Source organism: Gracilinanus agilis, chromosome 3 (assembly GCF_016433145.1).
Source record: "Gracilinanus agilis isolate LMUSP501 chromosome 3, AgileGrace, whole genome shotgun sequence".
Lineage (NCBI taxonomy): Eukaryota > Metazoa > Chordata > Mammalia > Didelphimorphia > Didelphidae > Gracilinanus > Gracilinanus agilis.
The window spans coordinates 189,319,381-189,334,066 of record NC_058132.1 but is presented as its reverse complement, the minus strand read 5'-3'; the positions used below and the strand labels follow the sequence as shown (position 1 = coordinate 189,334,066).

The window sequence follows — 14,686 nt, the reverse complement described above, 5'->3', positions numbered from 1 at the left end:
TGTTGGGGATCAAATCTAGATTCCTTTTTTTTTTTTTTGGCATTTAAAGCCCTTAAAACCTAGCTACTATCCTACCTTTCCAGTCTAATGACACATTTCTCATCCCTGTTCACATATACCGTGGTCCAACCAAACTGACCTTCCTACCATTCCTCACAAAGGGCACTCCATTCCCTTCTCGTGCCAAGACTATATACACCATTGCCTCTGCCTCTTGCAGTTCCTTGTTCCCTTTAAAGCTTAACTCAGATGCCCTCTTCTTTATATAGTTAGAAATATCTTGAACCCTTAAAACTACATTATAAAATATAATACTTAGCTTTTGCATATTAATTTTAATCTCAACCTCTACCTGAAGCCTTTCCTGATTCCAATAGCTCCTCATGTCTTCCCTACAAAATTGTCATACGTCTATTTTGTATTTACTTCTCTATGAACATGTTTTCTTTCCCAGCTAGGTTGTAAGATACTTAAGGGCAGGTCTTTGCACCTCTCTCCCCTGGTACAATGCCTGCCACATGGGGCGGCTAGGTGGCACAGCAGATAAAAGGCCAGGTCTGGAGTCAAGAAGACTTGGAGTTCAAATCTGAACTCAGACAGTTTATAGACGTGTGTATAAGATAGTTAATACAGATTTGCTGATTGATTTTAGGACTGTCTAGATGTGGGTACTTTTCATGATCCCACAAGTGCCAGGATCCTCTCACTTTTGACAAAATCATGCCTGAGTGACTAGGGAAGAACTAGAAAGCTGTTGTCAAGATCTCTGCTTTTGCTAAATTTGTAACCCTTGATTTATCGTGAGTTATAGCTCTTCAGGGAACTTTATGCCTCTATTTCAGGCAATAAACACACTAGCTTAAGGCACAAGACTTTCCCAGGGACCCACATAACCGAAGAGGTCACAAGTAGAGAAATAGAGATTGGGACTAGTTCTCTTCCATTCATTCCTGTTGGCATAGTCAGCTCTGCAGCCACAATTAAAAGGCTAGTTCAGAATCATAACCCAGAGGCCTGCACTTCTCTCTGCTTTTAAAATGTTGCCTATGGGCACCCTAAGTGTAAAAGAGACTGATACCCTCATTAGGGCTATTAGCAGCTACTAATGTCATCTAGAAAAACTGTCCTGCCTCCCACACTGGCATTAATATTGTATTTGAGCCAGTTCTTATTTTTTTTTTTGAAACTGGTTCTTCCTATCTTGAAATGGCCATTCATAGGCAAGACCCCACTGCTCATCAGCAAGGGAGCTCTGATCTGCCCTGTTTCCAGTTTGGACCAGTTTCCCCTTCCCTACTCTGGGGCTTACCATACTGATGTTGGACTTAGTTGCGATACCAAATTGACATAACCTGTTGTAACTCGGAATTCCTGAGCTCGAGACCAGTCTCTGTCTCCCTAGGAAACAGGGATTAAAGGCATGCACTACCACCCTGGCCTATTGGGCCAGTTCTTGAGAATATACAAAAATAGCATTAAGTGATAATAAGGAATAGATAAAGAACCAGCCTACAAATCAAGATAAGCTGAGTTCAAATCCCATACCAGTTGTGTGACCTTAGAGAAATCATTAAGCCTCTGAGTGTTCCAGAATGGGGCCCTTGGGCCACATATTGACTTAGGAAAAATATATCTTCTCATTATCTGCATTCTATTGCATTTTTATTTATTTTGTTAAAGACCAATTATGTTTTAATCTGGTTCAGACTGCACTCTAGAGTATGGGCTCTGCCAGTTGTGTGTTTGACACTTCTGATCCAGACAACTCTCTAAGATTGTTAAGTCATGGAGCAGGTGCAGATCTACTTCAGAAACAGGAGTTTCCTCACTGATCATTCAACATAACAGAAAAATCTCAAGTCTGGCCCAAAATTTCTTTTAAAAATGATTATGTGAATAAACAAAGGCACTCTTCATAAATCACTGTAATACCACTTAGACCACCAGCACATTAGTCGGTCCAGATAGCATCATTCATAATGGCTATTTTTCTTTCCTCGCTACACAAACCAGGTTGTATAGTCCCTGGAGGGTCATCTTAGTATAAATCCCAGCACACTCTCCTCTCCCCGAGAGCTGGTCTTGTTCAAAGCCATGTGAGTGAGCATGTACCCCACAACACTCTGAGTCCCAGCCTGAGTCAGATTAAGATATAATTGGGAAATACTTTTTTAAATTTAAATTAATTGATTAATTAAGGAAATTTTTCCATGGTTACATGATTCATGTTCTTTCTCTCCCCTCCTCCCAACCCCCTCCTGTAACCAACACTCAATTCCACTGGTTTTTACATGTGTCATTGATCAAGACCTTTTTCCATATTATTGATATTTGCACTAGGGTGATCATTTAGAATCTACATCCCCAATCATATCCCCATTGACCCATGTGATCAAGCAGTTGTTTTTCTTCTGTAGTTCTGCTCCCAAAGTTCTTTCTCTAGATGTGATTAGTGTTCTTTCTCATAAATTCCTCAGACTTGTCCTGGATCCTTGCATTGCTGCTAGTACAGAAGTCCATTACATTCTATTGTACCACAGTGTATCAGTCTCTGTGTACAATATTCTTCTGGCTCTGCTCCTTTCACTCTGCATCAATTCCTGGATGTCATTCCAGTTCACATGGAATTCCTCCAGTTCATTATTCCTCTGAACACAATAGTATTCCATCACCAACAGAGACCACAATTTGTTTAGCCATCCAATTGGGAAATATTTAACAGAATAAACAAAATAGCACAAAATATGTATAATAGTAATATTTGGTGTTCAAATGTCAATTTGCAGCTCACATCCTTATATATGATTTAGTTGTCCCCATTTCTGTTTGAGTTTGACACCACAAGTCTAGATGAAGAATAGGGAGATAATTATCCTGAGGGTGCTAGAATCATTGAGATTTGGGACACTATACCTCTAAATTCCCTATTCCAATGGATGGTGATACCTACACTATATCTTACAATGTTTTAGAGCTGCTTAATGCCCTAAGGGGAAAAGTGACTTGTCCATGGTGACATAGTGAGGTGGGACTCAGACCCAGTTTTCCTTACTCTGAAGCCAGCTTTTTATCTTCTGTACCATTCTATCTGGTGGGCAGTTCTCTGTCCTAGGAAGCCCAGGGGGAGATGTAGGTGGTAGTTGAATTCCTGCTGGAGGCTCGTTTCAGTGACTCCCCAGAGAGCCTTCCTCTTTGATTTTTAACAAAAAATAAATGTGCCCCTCCAGGAACTGGGACCAAGACATGAGCATCACAATTGAGTCCTAAGAACTCTGGGAGGATCAGAGTGGTGAGGAGGAGGTGTCTGGGTCCCAGCTTCAGGGGGTCTGAATGAATCCTGTTATTCATGGCTATCTCAGGCAGGCCTGAGCTGGAGCTCTTCACCTTTACAGCCTGCCCCAGTTCAGGAGTGGAGCAAAGGGGAGGGGGAGGGCACAGCAGGAGAGGTGTGGGGCATTAACACTCATCAGGGGTGTGGTACTTTGGGTGAGGAACCCTTGTTAAATGGGGGAAGGCTAGGAACTGGTTCTCTTTTGTAGTGAAGAGGTTGGCAATGGGTCAGACCAAAGAGAATCTGAGAGAGCAAGGTCAAAGGCAAGAGGAGCAGTTGGGCAGAGCTAAAGACCAAGGAAATAACTGATTGGTTGATAAATAAGTCAAACTGGAAATGAGGTCAATCAAAAGAGATGGAGGCAGGCAGAGGCCAAAGGAGGGGCCATGAGGTACAAAAGGATTATTAGAGTTTATTGTGCTTGAGGACATTTGTATGATTTTAAGCTAAAAGAGTTTGGCTTTGAAAGGGACTGGAGCTCTCTTCACCCAAGTTCCTTAACTGGTTGCTGATGCACCTCCTCCTTCTCCCCATGTGTGCAGTCTCATGTTCAGGTCAAAAGAGACACAGCTGGCATTGGATATTGCCCATGAAGGGTATGGACAGTTTTAGCAACAGAAATAAAATTTACACCATTGGCATACCAGATGAAATCAGAGGTAAACTGGCCTATCTATTGAATTATAGAGAGAAAGAGGGGTGAAATAATGTCAAAAGAAGCAGTCTGGTATGTAATAGGGGAATATTGCAGGGAGGTAATAAGGGGATTAGGCTAAAGGTAGTAGCTGGTTGGAATAGGGAATAAGGCACTGTGGATAGGGTTTTGTGAATGCCTAAGGCAGTAAAGTGGATGAGGAAGGTACAATGATGAAAGTTGGTAGTTGAGGTGGTAGGAGAAGTAAGGGAATATCTGAGATTAGGGAATATAACACAGAGGTATAAAGAGTTGCAAGGGAGAGGATGAGTTAATCTAAGGCAGGCAACAGCAGCAGGGAACACAGACTGGATACTCAGGTTAGAGACAAAACACTGAAGGGAAAACAGACTGAGCCCTTCAAGTAAAAGGGACACTTTATGGAGCCAGGTTAGAGCCAGCCAAGAATGGCTTGAAACTGACTAGAGGATTCTAGTCAGTTTCACAGGTTCACTAAGGAAGGGACAAGAGGAAGTATTGAAGTTACACTTCCTCCAAAATGGATACCTCCAGCTTCCCTCAAACTCCAGAGTATGTTATTCCTCTCTCTCCTCCTCCCTCTCTTATTAATCAACTAATGAAGTAGCCAAAGGGTTTTGATTAAAGACAAACTAGGTTTATTGTTTTCTAGGGTTGATTGGAAAGGATAGAGGATACAAGGTAACCCTAACAGCCGCCTAGAGAAAGCTTCAGGTGGGGGAAGGGAGGCAGGAACGTGAGACTGAGTAGGGACCAGCCTACTCAGCCCCGAGAGGGTTTGTAGCCAAAAGGAGTAGGAAAGTTGGATACAATGATTCAATAGATAAGTTTGTAATAAGGGTAAGCCCTATTTGACTAAACTATCAAGTTTGAAACCAACACTCAGATCTACTCTCCTTTCAAACTTCTCAGAAATTCAGGTAGGGAAAAATGAAGATGGGAATAAGGAAGGCTAGGGAGATTCAAAGGAAATAGTTAAACTAACAATTTTTAAAAGAAAAGCTGCAACATATAGGCCAGGTTTCAACCCAAAAAAGGAGCTCAGATTGACCCTGATCCTCTCCACGAGTTCCGAGGGCCAACTGACTTTCCCAAGATTCTAAAACCCTTATCAACTGACAGAAGAACTCTGCAGAAAGGCTTCCATGGCTGTTATGCACCCTCTTTGCACTACAGGTAATAATGGAGACAGTAGGGACTTGGAGCAAGGAGTCAAAAGTCCAGCAGTGTAATGGTGACTTTAACAACCAGTTCCTCCAAAAGGCAGAATATACTTTTAAGTTTAATCTGTATAATTTTTTCTCATCACTTTTTAAAGTCTAGAAATCAACCCCAATATGTAACATTTCCTAATTTCCAAGGTACAAATGTGCACACGATATCTTTAACAATTATCTCCAGCTCAAAAGAGCTAGCAACAGTGCACTCTTGTTTAGGTTTGAATTCCAGTATAGATTCTTACTATTTTTGCCTCTTAGAATCTTAGTTTCACTTAATAATGCAAAATATGGTTATTGTACTTTCATGACCTCTGTCAGTGATTTCTCACGAAGAAATTGCTTCATTAACCTTACTATCAAAATATTTTCTATTATTTCCATTAAGAGTGATGCTTTCATAATGGAACTAAGTAATGATAGGCTTCAAGTTGAGGAATAATCATTTCTAAGACTAAAGAATGATTGTTATAACTTCAATAGCCTTGAGTTAAGAAGGAAAAAATTACCTGGTGAATGAGGTCTTGACCTATGAAATTATCTACATTTGCCATGGCTAAAATTTTTTTAAATTGTGGAATTTGAGCAAAGATAAGTCTGAGTAGTACTCTTGGTAGGATGGCTATCCTACTGGCAGGAAGTCCTTCAATAAATAGGGTGAGTGGGTTCACAACAAAAAGTACCTGGAATACTTAGTGGAAAAAGGTTCCACATAGGGGGACTAGAGTCAGGAAGACTAAAGTTCAAATCCAATCTTAGATACTAAGCTGAGTGACTGTAGGCAAATCACTTAACTTAACTACTTCAGTTTCTTCATCTGTAAGATGGGGATAATAATAATATTAGCTTCTCAGAATGGTTGTGAAAATAAAATGAGATATTTGTAAAACGCTTTTTAAACTTTAAAGTACTCTATATATGCTGTTTTTATTATTATAGTATTACACTTGCCTATACTATAATCAAGTAAGCAAATACTTATTAATCTGTTATTGTATGTTTAGTATTGTGTAAGAACCACAGATTCTGAGGAAAAGCAAAATAGTTCCTGCCCTCAAGGATCTTGCATTTTAATGGGCTATAAAATCTGTGCATAAATAGGCATATTCAAGAATTTTTGAGTATATACAAGGTAGCAAGGGAAACCCCCAGCAACTGGGGCATTAGAGAAGGTGAGGCTTAAGCTGAATCTTGAAGAAAAAGAAATAATATATAAGAAGACTGGAAATATAAGAGGGAGCCATGATATAAAGAACTTTACTATCCTAGAGAAGAGTTTATATTTTATCCTAGAAATAATAGAAATAATTTTCCTTTGGGAAAACTACTTTGGCAGCTGTGCAGAAGATACATTAGAGAGGAGAAAGACAATGACCAATCAGGAGGCTGTCACAACAGCCCAGGACAGAGGTGACAGGGATTGTACTGAGATGGTAACTTTGTAAATAGAAAGAAGAGGGAAATAGATATGTGGCCTTATAAGAGAGAAACAACAAGAACTGGCAACTGATGCGGAGTGAAAGATATCATGAACCTGAGAGAGCAGAACAATGGTTGTACTATAAACAGTGACAGTTGGAAGAAGGGTGGGCTTGAAAGAAAGATACTAAGTTGTGTTTGAGTTTTAGACATTTAAGTAATATCCAGTTTGCAATGTCTAAAAGTCAGTTGGTGATGGAACTTGGGGAGAGAGACTAGGATTAGAGGTAAAGATCTGGGAATCAGTTACATGAAGATGATATTTGAACCCATGGGAAAAAGATGAGATAATTTAGGAAGAAAGGAGAAGAGGGCCCAGTGAACTCATAATTACTGCACATGACATGAAGACAAAGTAAAAGCCTGTAAAGGCAGTCAGTCAGTATAAATGCTGCAAAAAGGTTAAGAAACATAAGGATTGAGAAGATGGCATGAGATCTGGTAATTAAGAAACTGCCAGCAACTCTGGAGAGAATAATTTTAGTTGAGTGATTTGGTAGGAAACCAGATTGCAGAGCAATTAGAAGAGAATGAGGATGGATGACTTTTTCAAGGAAGAAACTAGTAGATGGGAAAGGATTGATGATTTGAGAAAAGGGATCATAACAATAGAAGAGAGGGCAATCTGCAGAGAAGATAACAAGGGTTAGGCCCAGGTAGACATATGTGGGCTACATGTTAGAGGGGTTTGCCTTGGCATGGAAAATGATCACCCCTTCATAAGAAACAGGAGTGAAAGAGGAGATAATGGGGGAAGAGGGTGATGATAGAGAGATGTTAGAAAAGGAGATGGAGAGAAAAGGGAGCTTTCAATGAATGACTTTAGTTTTTTGAGTGAAATATGAGGAGAGGTCCTTAGTTTGGAAGGGAGTTGGGTGCACTCCCTGTAAAAGACTAGAGGAGAAGAGAGAAGGTTTGGAGCAATTTCCCTACTGGCTATCATAAAATGGAATGGGGACCATTAGAAAGATTGTCTTGCTTCTGTGCAAGCCCATTTGAGAGTTGATAACCTAAATTTGTAGTAAACCCAATCAGCATGGTTTCAGGACTTCTAGATCCATTAAGCAGCATGTGAGTAGAAGTGAAGGGAACAAATGATAGGAGTAATCCAGGACTGAAATATGGTAGGCATGACCATTGGTTGGGCAGTAGAATTTAAGGCTACACAATCAAGGTTGATCTCTTCAGATTTTCTTTGGCTCAGGGTTTGTAGGGTAGGTCTCACCCCTTCACTGGTCACTGTTTCAGGGTTACAGAGTAGCTCAAATGCTCCAAAAGTGAAAAGTATTAGATAGCTTTTTATTCTTCCATTTTCTTCCGTTCCAGCCATGGCAGGGCTGACAGAAATTGTCTCAGCCTCCTTACAGGGAGGGTTCATTTTTACTCCACTTGTTTCCACCTTCAATTCCACCTACAGTCTGGAATGTTCCAGAATGGTCTTCATACGGTCCACTTACTGCTGTTATTGTGTGACCTAATATAACAACACAAAATAACAATTCCCTGAGGCTTGTTCCCAGAACTCTCTTCTACTACATACTCCCATCTTTGATCCAAATTACATAAATGAATAGCAATAACATCGCACACATCTTCCCTAGAGGCTTGTGGTGCCAGAACTTTGATGCCTCAAGATAAGGTGATGGTCTCCTATCCCTGAGTGAGCAAAGGGTTCAGGGAGGCCTTCCTGAAACTGTTCCATTACAGTAGCCTCATTCTAGGACCTCACAGAGCCTCTAGATCTGTCTGATGATGGCCTGCCTTTTCCACTTGTCCATCCTCAAAAAATTGGGATGGTCTAAAGTATTTAAAGGATTATTTTCTAGCTTCATTTTTTTATCTCAGTAATTTTAATGTCCCCCTACAATTCTTTACCCCTTTATTTTCTTCCCATTTCAGATCCTGACCAAAAAGAATTCCCTCTGACCCTGCCAGCACTCTATCCCTTTCTCACTTCCCTTTTGTGTATTATCTTTCCCCACTAGATTGTAAAATCTTGAGAGCAGAAACTGTTTTCCTTTTTTCCATTTGTACCTCCCCAACACTTAGCCCTGAAACCTGGCTCATAATAGGTGCCTGATAAATGTCTGGGGCAGCTATGTAGCACAGTAGATAGAGTGCCAGGCCTGAGGTCAGGAAGATTCATCTTCCAAAGTTCCTATCTGGCCTCAGACGTTTGCTAGCTGTGTGACCCTGGGCAAATCATTTCTTTGTGTCAGTTTCCTCATGTGTAAAATGAGCTGGAGAAGGAAATGGCAAACTGTTCCAGTATCCTTGCCAAGAAAACCCCAGATGGGGTCATAAAGAGTCATATACCACTGAAAAACAACTGAACAGCAACAAAATAAATATGTATCGACTGATTGTGGATCTGTCAATAGTCTACTCTAATGTTCCTTCCTCTTTTCCTTATCATTCTCAGTTAGAAGTGATCTCTTTTTCTCCCCTAAATTCCTATAGTACTATACCTACATCGACACTGTGACAATTTAGCAGATTCTGCGTTAAGTAATAATTATTTGCATATTTATCTTATCTCTCCTTTTAAATTATAAGCTCTGTTTAGAAAGGGACCAGATCTTCTAGGCCTCAGCCTCCCCATCTGTAAGGTAGAGGAGAGTTGGATTAGATGTGATTACTAAGGTACCTTCTATCTCTAAATCTATTATTTTATAACTGAATTCTGTTTTGACAACTCTTCTGGCCCAGTTAGTTTCTTTCCTATTTCCTTTAGTGCCTACATATTGGAGTTCTGTAGAGAGTGCTGAGTAATTACGAGTCACAAATTCTCCAACAGCATTAAATTTGGCACCAGTTTGCATATTCAAAATATTGAAAACCTCTCAATGATTTTTCAGCTCAAATCTCACTGTGGGAGTAAAAGTTGAGTGATTAAAACACTATGGGCTTTCACAAAGAAAGTTTATATAATAAATATAAATTATATTTTCTCTACAATAACTCAAAGATCTGTGATCTCATAATTTTAGAGTATTCCTTTCAATGAAACAAACTGAAACAGACCCTCTGTGCCTTAGCAGAACTTTTCATGAGTAGCTATTGCTGAAAACATCTCTACCTGGTTGCTAGCTTAATAGTAAAGAATCTTGACAAGCCTAGCTAAGCTAGGCATTAAATCAATCAATCAATATCATTTATTAAGTTCCTACCTTGTTCCAGACATTATGGCTAAGTGCCAGAGATATAAAAAGAAGCAAAAGATATTCTCAGCCTTTAAGAAGTTTATAAATGGATGGGGTAGACAACATGCAAACAAATATATAAAAGCAAGCTATATGCCAAGATGCCTTTCTGCCATCATAGGACCTGGCAGTGGTCCATTAGTGTATCCAAGTCATTTCCAGGCTGCATTGGGGTACCAGAGGAGCATTTAAGTGGATATGTAAACATGCTGTCTTTGTAAAAATAGGTCATCCTAAGGGATTCCTCAAAAGGATTTATTTTTTATTTTTTTAAATCCTCACCTTCCATCCTAGAATCAATACCAAATATTGGTTCCAAGGCAGAAGAGCACAAATGGCTAAGCAAATAGGGTTAAGTGACTTGCTGAGAAGTGTTTGCCACCAGATTTGAACCCAGGACCTCCCATCTCTAGGCCTGGCTTTCTATCCACTGAGGTACTTTAGCTGCCCCAAAAGAATTTATTTTTAAAAAATCTATTCCTAATTGTAAAATATATTCCTGTCTCATTTCTTTTGGAGGAAAAAAACAGTAGGTTTTCTTCTGTACACAAATGCATATCCCAGTAGGAAAGCATTCTCTGGGTTCTGACATTGTCATTCCAAATTCCAGAATCTAGGAACTGGAAGCGACAACGAAGGCCATCTAGCCAAACTCCATATCAGAAAAAGGATCTCTCTAAACATATCTTACAAATGGTTATCAATCTGGGGCAGCAAGTTGGCACAGAGCACCAGGCCTGGAGTCAGGAGGACTTGGATTCAAATCTAGCCTCAAATACTTCCTAGCTAGGTGACTCTGGGCAAGTCACTTAACCCTGATTGCCTAGCCCTTGTCTCTCTTCTGACTGAAAATCAATATAAAACAGAAGGTTAGTGCTAGATCATGGGACCAAAGTCCCTCCTTCCCCCAGCACCTGCCTGAGCCTGAGACAGAAAGTGCCTTAACCATACCTGGCAGAACACCGAATCTTGTCCCTCAGCCTGTGCTGCATCACTGGGCACAAGCCTGGGAACCAAAGACCCACCCCCGAAGGCAGCCCTCTCAGGACCATCCAATGAACATAACCCAAGTAACCCCGCCTGAACCAATAGAGGCAATTCAGGTTACCTCATCCCAGACAATCGTCCTATAAGAGGCTAAACCCATCTCTGCTCTGGTGGAGACTTGGCAGCGGTCTTTGCTGGTGCTGGTTCCTCCCCTTCCCCCATGGGACTGACGGGGTTGAATTTTTTTTAATGGTTATTAATTAATCAACCATTAAGTGTCTATTAAGTGCCTCCTATGTGTCAGGCACTATCATAAGTGCTGGGGATATAAAAAATTCCTACTCCTGAGAAACTTATATTCTACCAAATCTTTCTTTACTTGAAGACCTTCAATGATGGGGAACTTTCCCCTCTTCCCAGGCAACCCAACCCACTTGTGAATGGGTCTAATTTTTAAGAAATTCCATCAAGCCTCCACTTGCTTCTTTGTCACTTCCCCTCTTTACTCCTAGCTTTGTCTTCCTGATCACCAAAAATAAGTCTGATCGCTCTTGCTCATGGAGGAGTAGAAGACAACAATCATAGGGTCATAGACTTAGGGTTAGTCCCACACATGAGGAAACCAAGGCCCAGCAAGGGTAAGTGATTCACTCAGGGTCACACAGCTTTGAAGTGGCTGAGACTGAATTTTAAATGCTCATGTCTCCATGACACCAGGTCCATTACTCCACCCAGTAAACCATGCTGTCTCATAACCCCATTAGACGTGTCACCTAACCTCTCAATGCCCCGGGCAACTCTACAAGTGGCAGAGCAGGTGCCAATTTTCCTTGATAGACAGGTTTCCTCGTCAGGAGTTCCCCATACCAGAGAAGTCACAGGTCTAATCCAAAACAAAACAACCCCGTTGTTGATTCATATTAACTTTGTCTTCTACAGGCACTCTAAGATCTTTTTTTAAAAAACCTTTATCTTCCATCTTGGAATTAACACTGAGTATCCATTACCAGGCAATGGGAGTTAAATGACTTGCCCAGGGTCACACAGCTAGGATCTGAATGCAGGACTTTCCATTTCTAGGCCTGGCTCTCTATCTACTGAGCCACTTAGCTGCCCCCCACTCTAGATCTTTAAAAAATTAACAACTAACCATGTTGTACTTGTAAAGCCGACTAACTCAAGGACTTTACATTTATCCTTATTAAGTTTCTCACAAAATGTAGGCCTCTCAAGATCTTTTTGAATTCTCTCAACCAGAGTTAGTGATCCCTTCCAGCATTTTATCAACTGAAAAGCCAATAAGTAAGCACACCAGCTATTCCTTTATTCAAGTCATAGATGGAAAATACTCTACAAAACATCTCTAAGCACAGATCCATGAGCCACTCTCCTGAGGATCGCCTTCCCAGCTGGATCTCCTCCTCGGACGTCTAGTCTTTGGAATCAGCCATTCGAGCATTTCTGAATCTTCCTGTATTATCAGTTGCCTCCAGATGGCAAAACCATGCTATCATCTAGACCATATCTCTCCATCTTGTCCAAAAAAATATCATGAGAAACTGTTAATTGCTTTTCTAAAATATAGATTAATTATATCTCCAGTAGTTCCTCCTCTCTGCCAGTATAGTAACCTTGTCAAAGAAGGACCACTTGTCAAAGAAGGACACTCTTCTTGATAGTCATACCAGCTTTTGGTGCCATCATTTTTTGCTATACACTTGATAACTCTCCATCTTACCAGTTTTATAAAGAAACTGTCCCAAAAAAATGCTCTAATCAGTGAGGTGGCACAGTGGGTAGGATATTGGGTCCAAAGTCAGGAAGATGTGATTTCAAATCCAATCTCAGATACTTGCAAGTTGTATGACCCTGGGCTAGTCATTTAGTCTCTGTTTGCCCTGTTTTCCTTAACTATAGATAAGGATAATAAAATACCTAACTTCTAAGTTTTCCATAAAGATCAAATGAGATAATATTTAGAAATTATTTTAACTAAGGCCCACAACTCTAAGTACTTTATAAATGCTAATTATTATAAATATCATTACTATTCTTATTCTGCTCTAAATCATGTAGTGTCTTCCTAGAAAACAACTTCTAGGAAAATATTTTTTCTCTCTATAAAGGCAGATAAAATGTTGTTTTCCTTCTTATTAATCATAGGTTCATCTTTTTTTTGAATTAAATTTTTTTTAAACCCTTGTACTTCGGTGTATTGTCTCATAGGTGGAAGATTGGTAAGGGTGGGCAATGGGGGTCAAGTGACTTGCCCAGGGTTACACAGCTGGGAAGTGGCTGAGGCCGGGTTTGAACCTAGGACCTCCTGTCTCTAGGCCTGACTCTCATTCCACTGAGCTACCCAGCTGCCCCCTTGAATTAAATTTTAATTGATATATTTTGTTTTTACATTACCTTCATTTCTCAATATAACCTTTTCCTTTCCTACCAGAGAGTCTTCACTTATGACAAATAAATTAATTTAATTAATTAGAATTAATTAATTAAAGCTGATTGAGTGTGTGCACTAAGGCACAAATGCAGTGAGCCACTGGAAGTTTGAGGCCATATGGCTACATAAGGAGGAGCAAACCAACCCAGGTTGGAAACAGAACAGACCAATGTCTCCATGCAGATCAGCAGTGGGGCTGGCCCCTGAATGGCTGCTTAATGTCCAGTTTGGGCTAAATAGTTTCAAAAGAAAAATAAAAAACATTTTTTAAAGAGAGAAAAAATACAGTTTAGCAAAATTAACCAACATATCAAACAAATCCAACATCATATGTAAAGTTCCTTCTGCAAAGAAAGAAGCTGTATTTTTATATCTCTTTGGGAACAAGCTTGACCATTATAATTCCATTATGTTTACTTTTGGGAGTGATGGGGGTTTTTGTTCTTCCTATTGACATGGCTATAGCCATTTTGCATATTATGTTCTTGGATCTGCTTACTTCACTTTGCCTCAGTTCATATGTTTTCCTGTGCCTCTCTACTCTTCACAGTCATCATTACTTACAGTGCAGTGATATTCAATTATATTTTTGTTCCACAATTTCTTAGCTACTCCCTAGTTGATAAGCATCTAACTTGTTTCTAATTCTTTACTAATACAAAAAAATGTTTCTATGAATATTTTAGCAAATATAAAGCCTTTCTTTTAATAACTAACCTCATCCCTAGATTCATCTTTAAAGAAACAATTTCAAATTCTTTCCACAGATATGATGGCTTTCCCAGGACATCTGTTGCTGTGAACGGAACCACTGGGGTGAGTTGTTGGCTGTCTTTTATGTTGAGTTGTCTTAAATCCAGAAAGTAAAGGTTACTGTCAGGGTTGTGGTATAATGCTATTCAGAACTGATGTTATTCCTGGTCAACTAATTATTGAAACAGGATTCCCCACAGCTCAGTTTTAAAACATTTACTTTACCAGGCACAATTCTTCTTAATGAGTATGAAGATCCCCTGCTGTAGTAAGCTTCTCTTTTAACTATAATAATGAATGCACAGATAATAGACTGTAAAAGAGAGAAAGCTCAACCTCAGCAATTAAACTGACATATTTATATTAATTATCACTTGTGGCCACTCTAGATTTTTGTTGTCATTGTTGTTGTTTTTAATATATTGGGAATATAAAAAAAAAAGTTCAGGTTTTTTTAGTTCCTGGTACCCCAACAGGGCTTCCTGGTAAAAGAGGAGAACTAAGTTACTAGGAATATGTCCCAGCATTCCCAAAGTGAGTATTTTGCTCCACTGATTATCATTTTTATTCAAATTCAAAGCCACAAATAGGTGT

General features: G+C 39.7%; 1 protein-coding gene across 1 annotated transcript in view; it reads left to right on the top strand.

Moving 5' to 3' along the window:
• Positions 1-14,686, top strand: part of EXPH5 (exophilin 5) — a 107,142-nt gene that overhangs the window by 74,917 nt on the left and 17,539 nt on the right. The window contains exon 4 of the mRNA XM_044669138.1: positions 14,107-14,155. Coding sequence (XP_044525073.1) covers positions 14,107-14,155 — 49 coding nt within the window. The remainder of the gene's footprint in view (positions 1-14,106; positions 14,156-14,686) is intronic.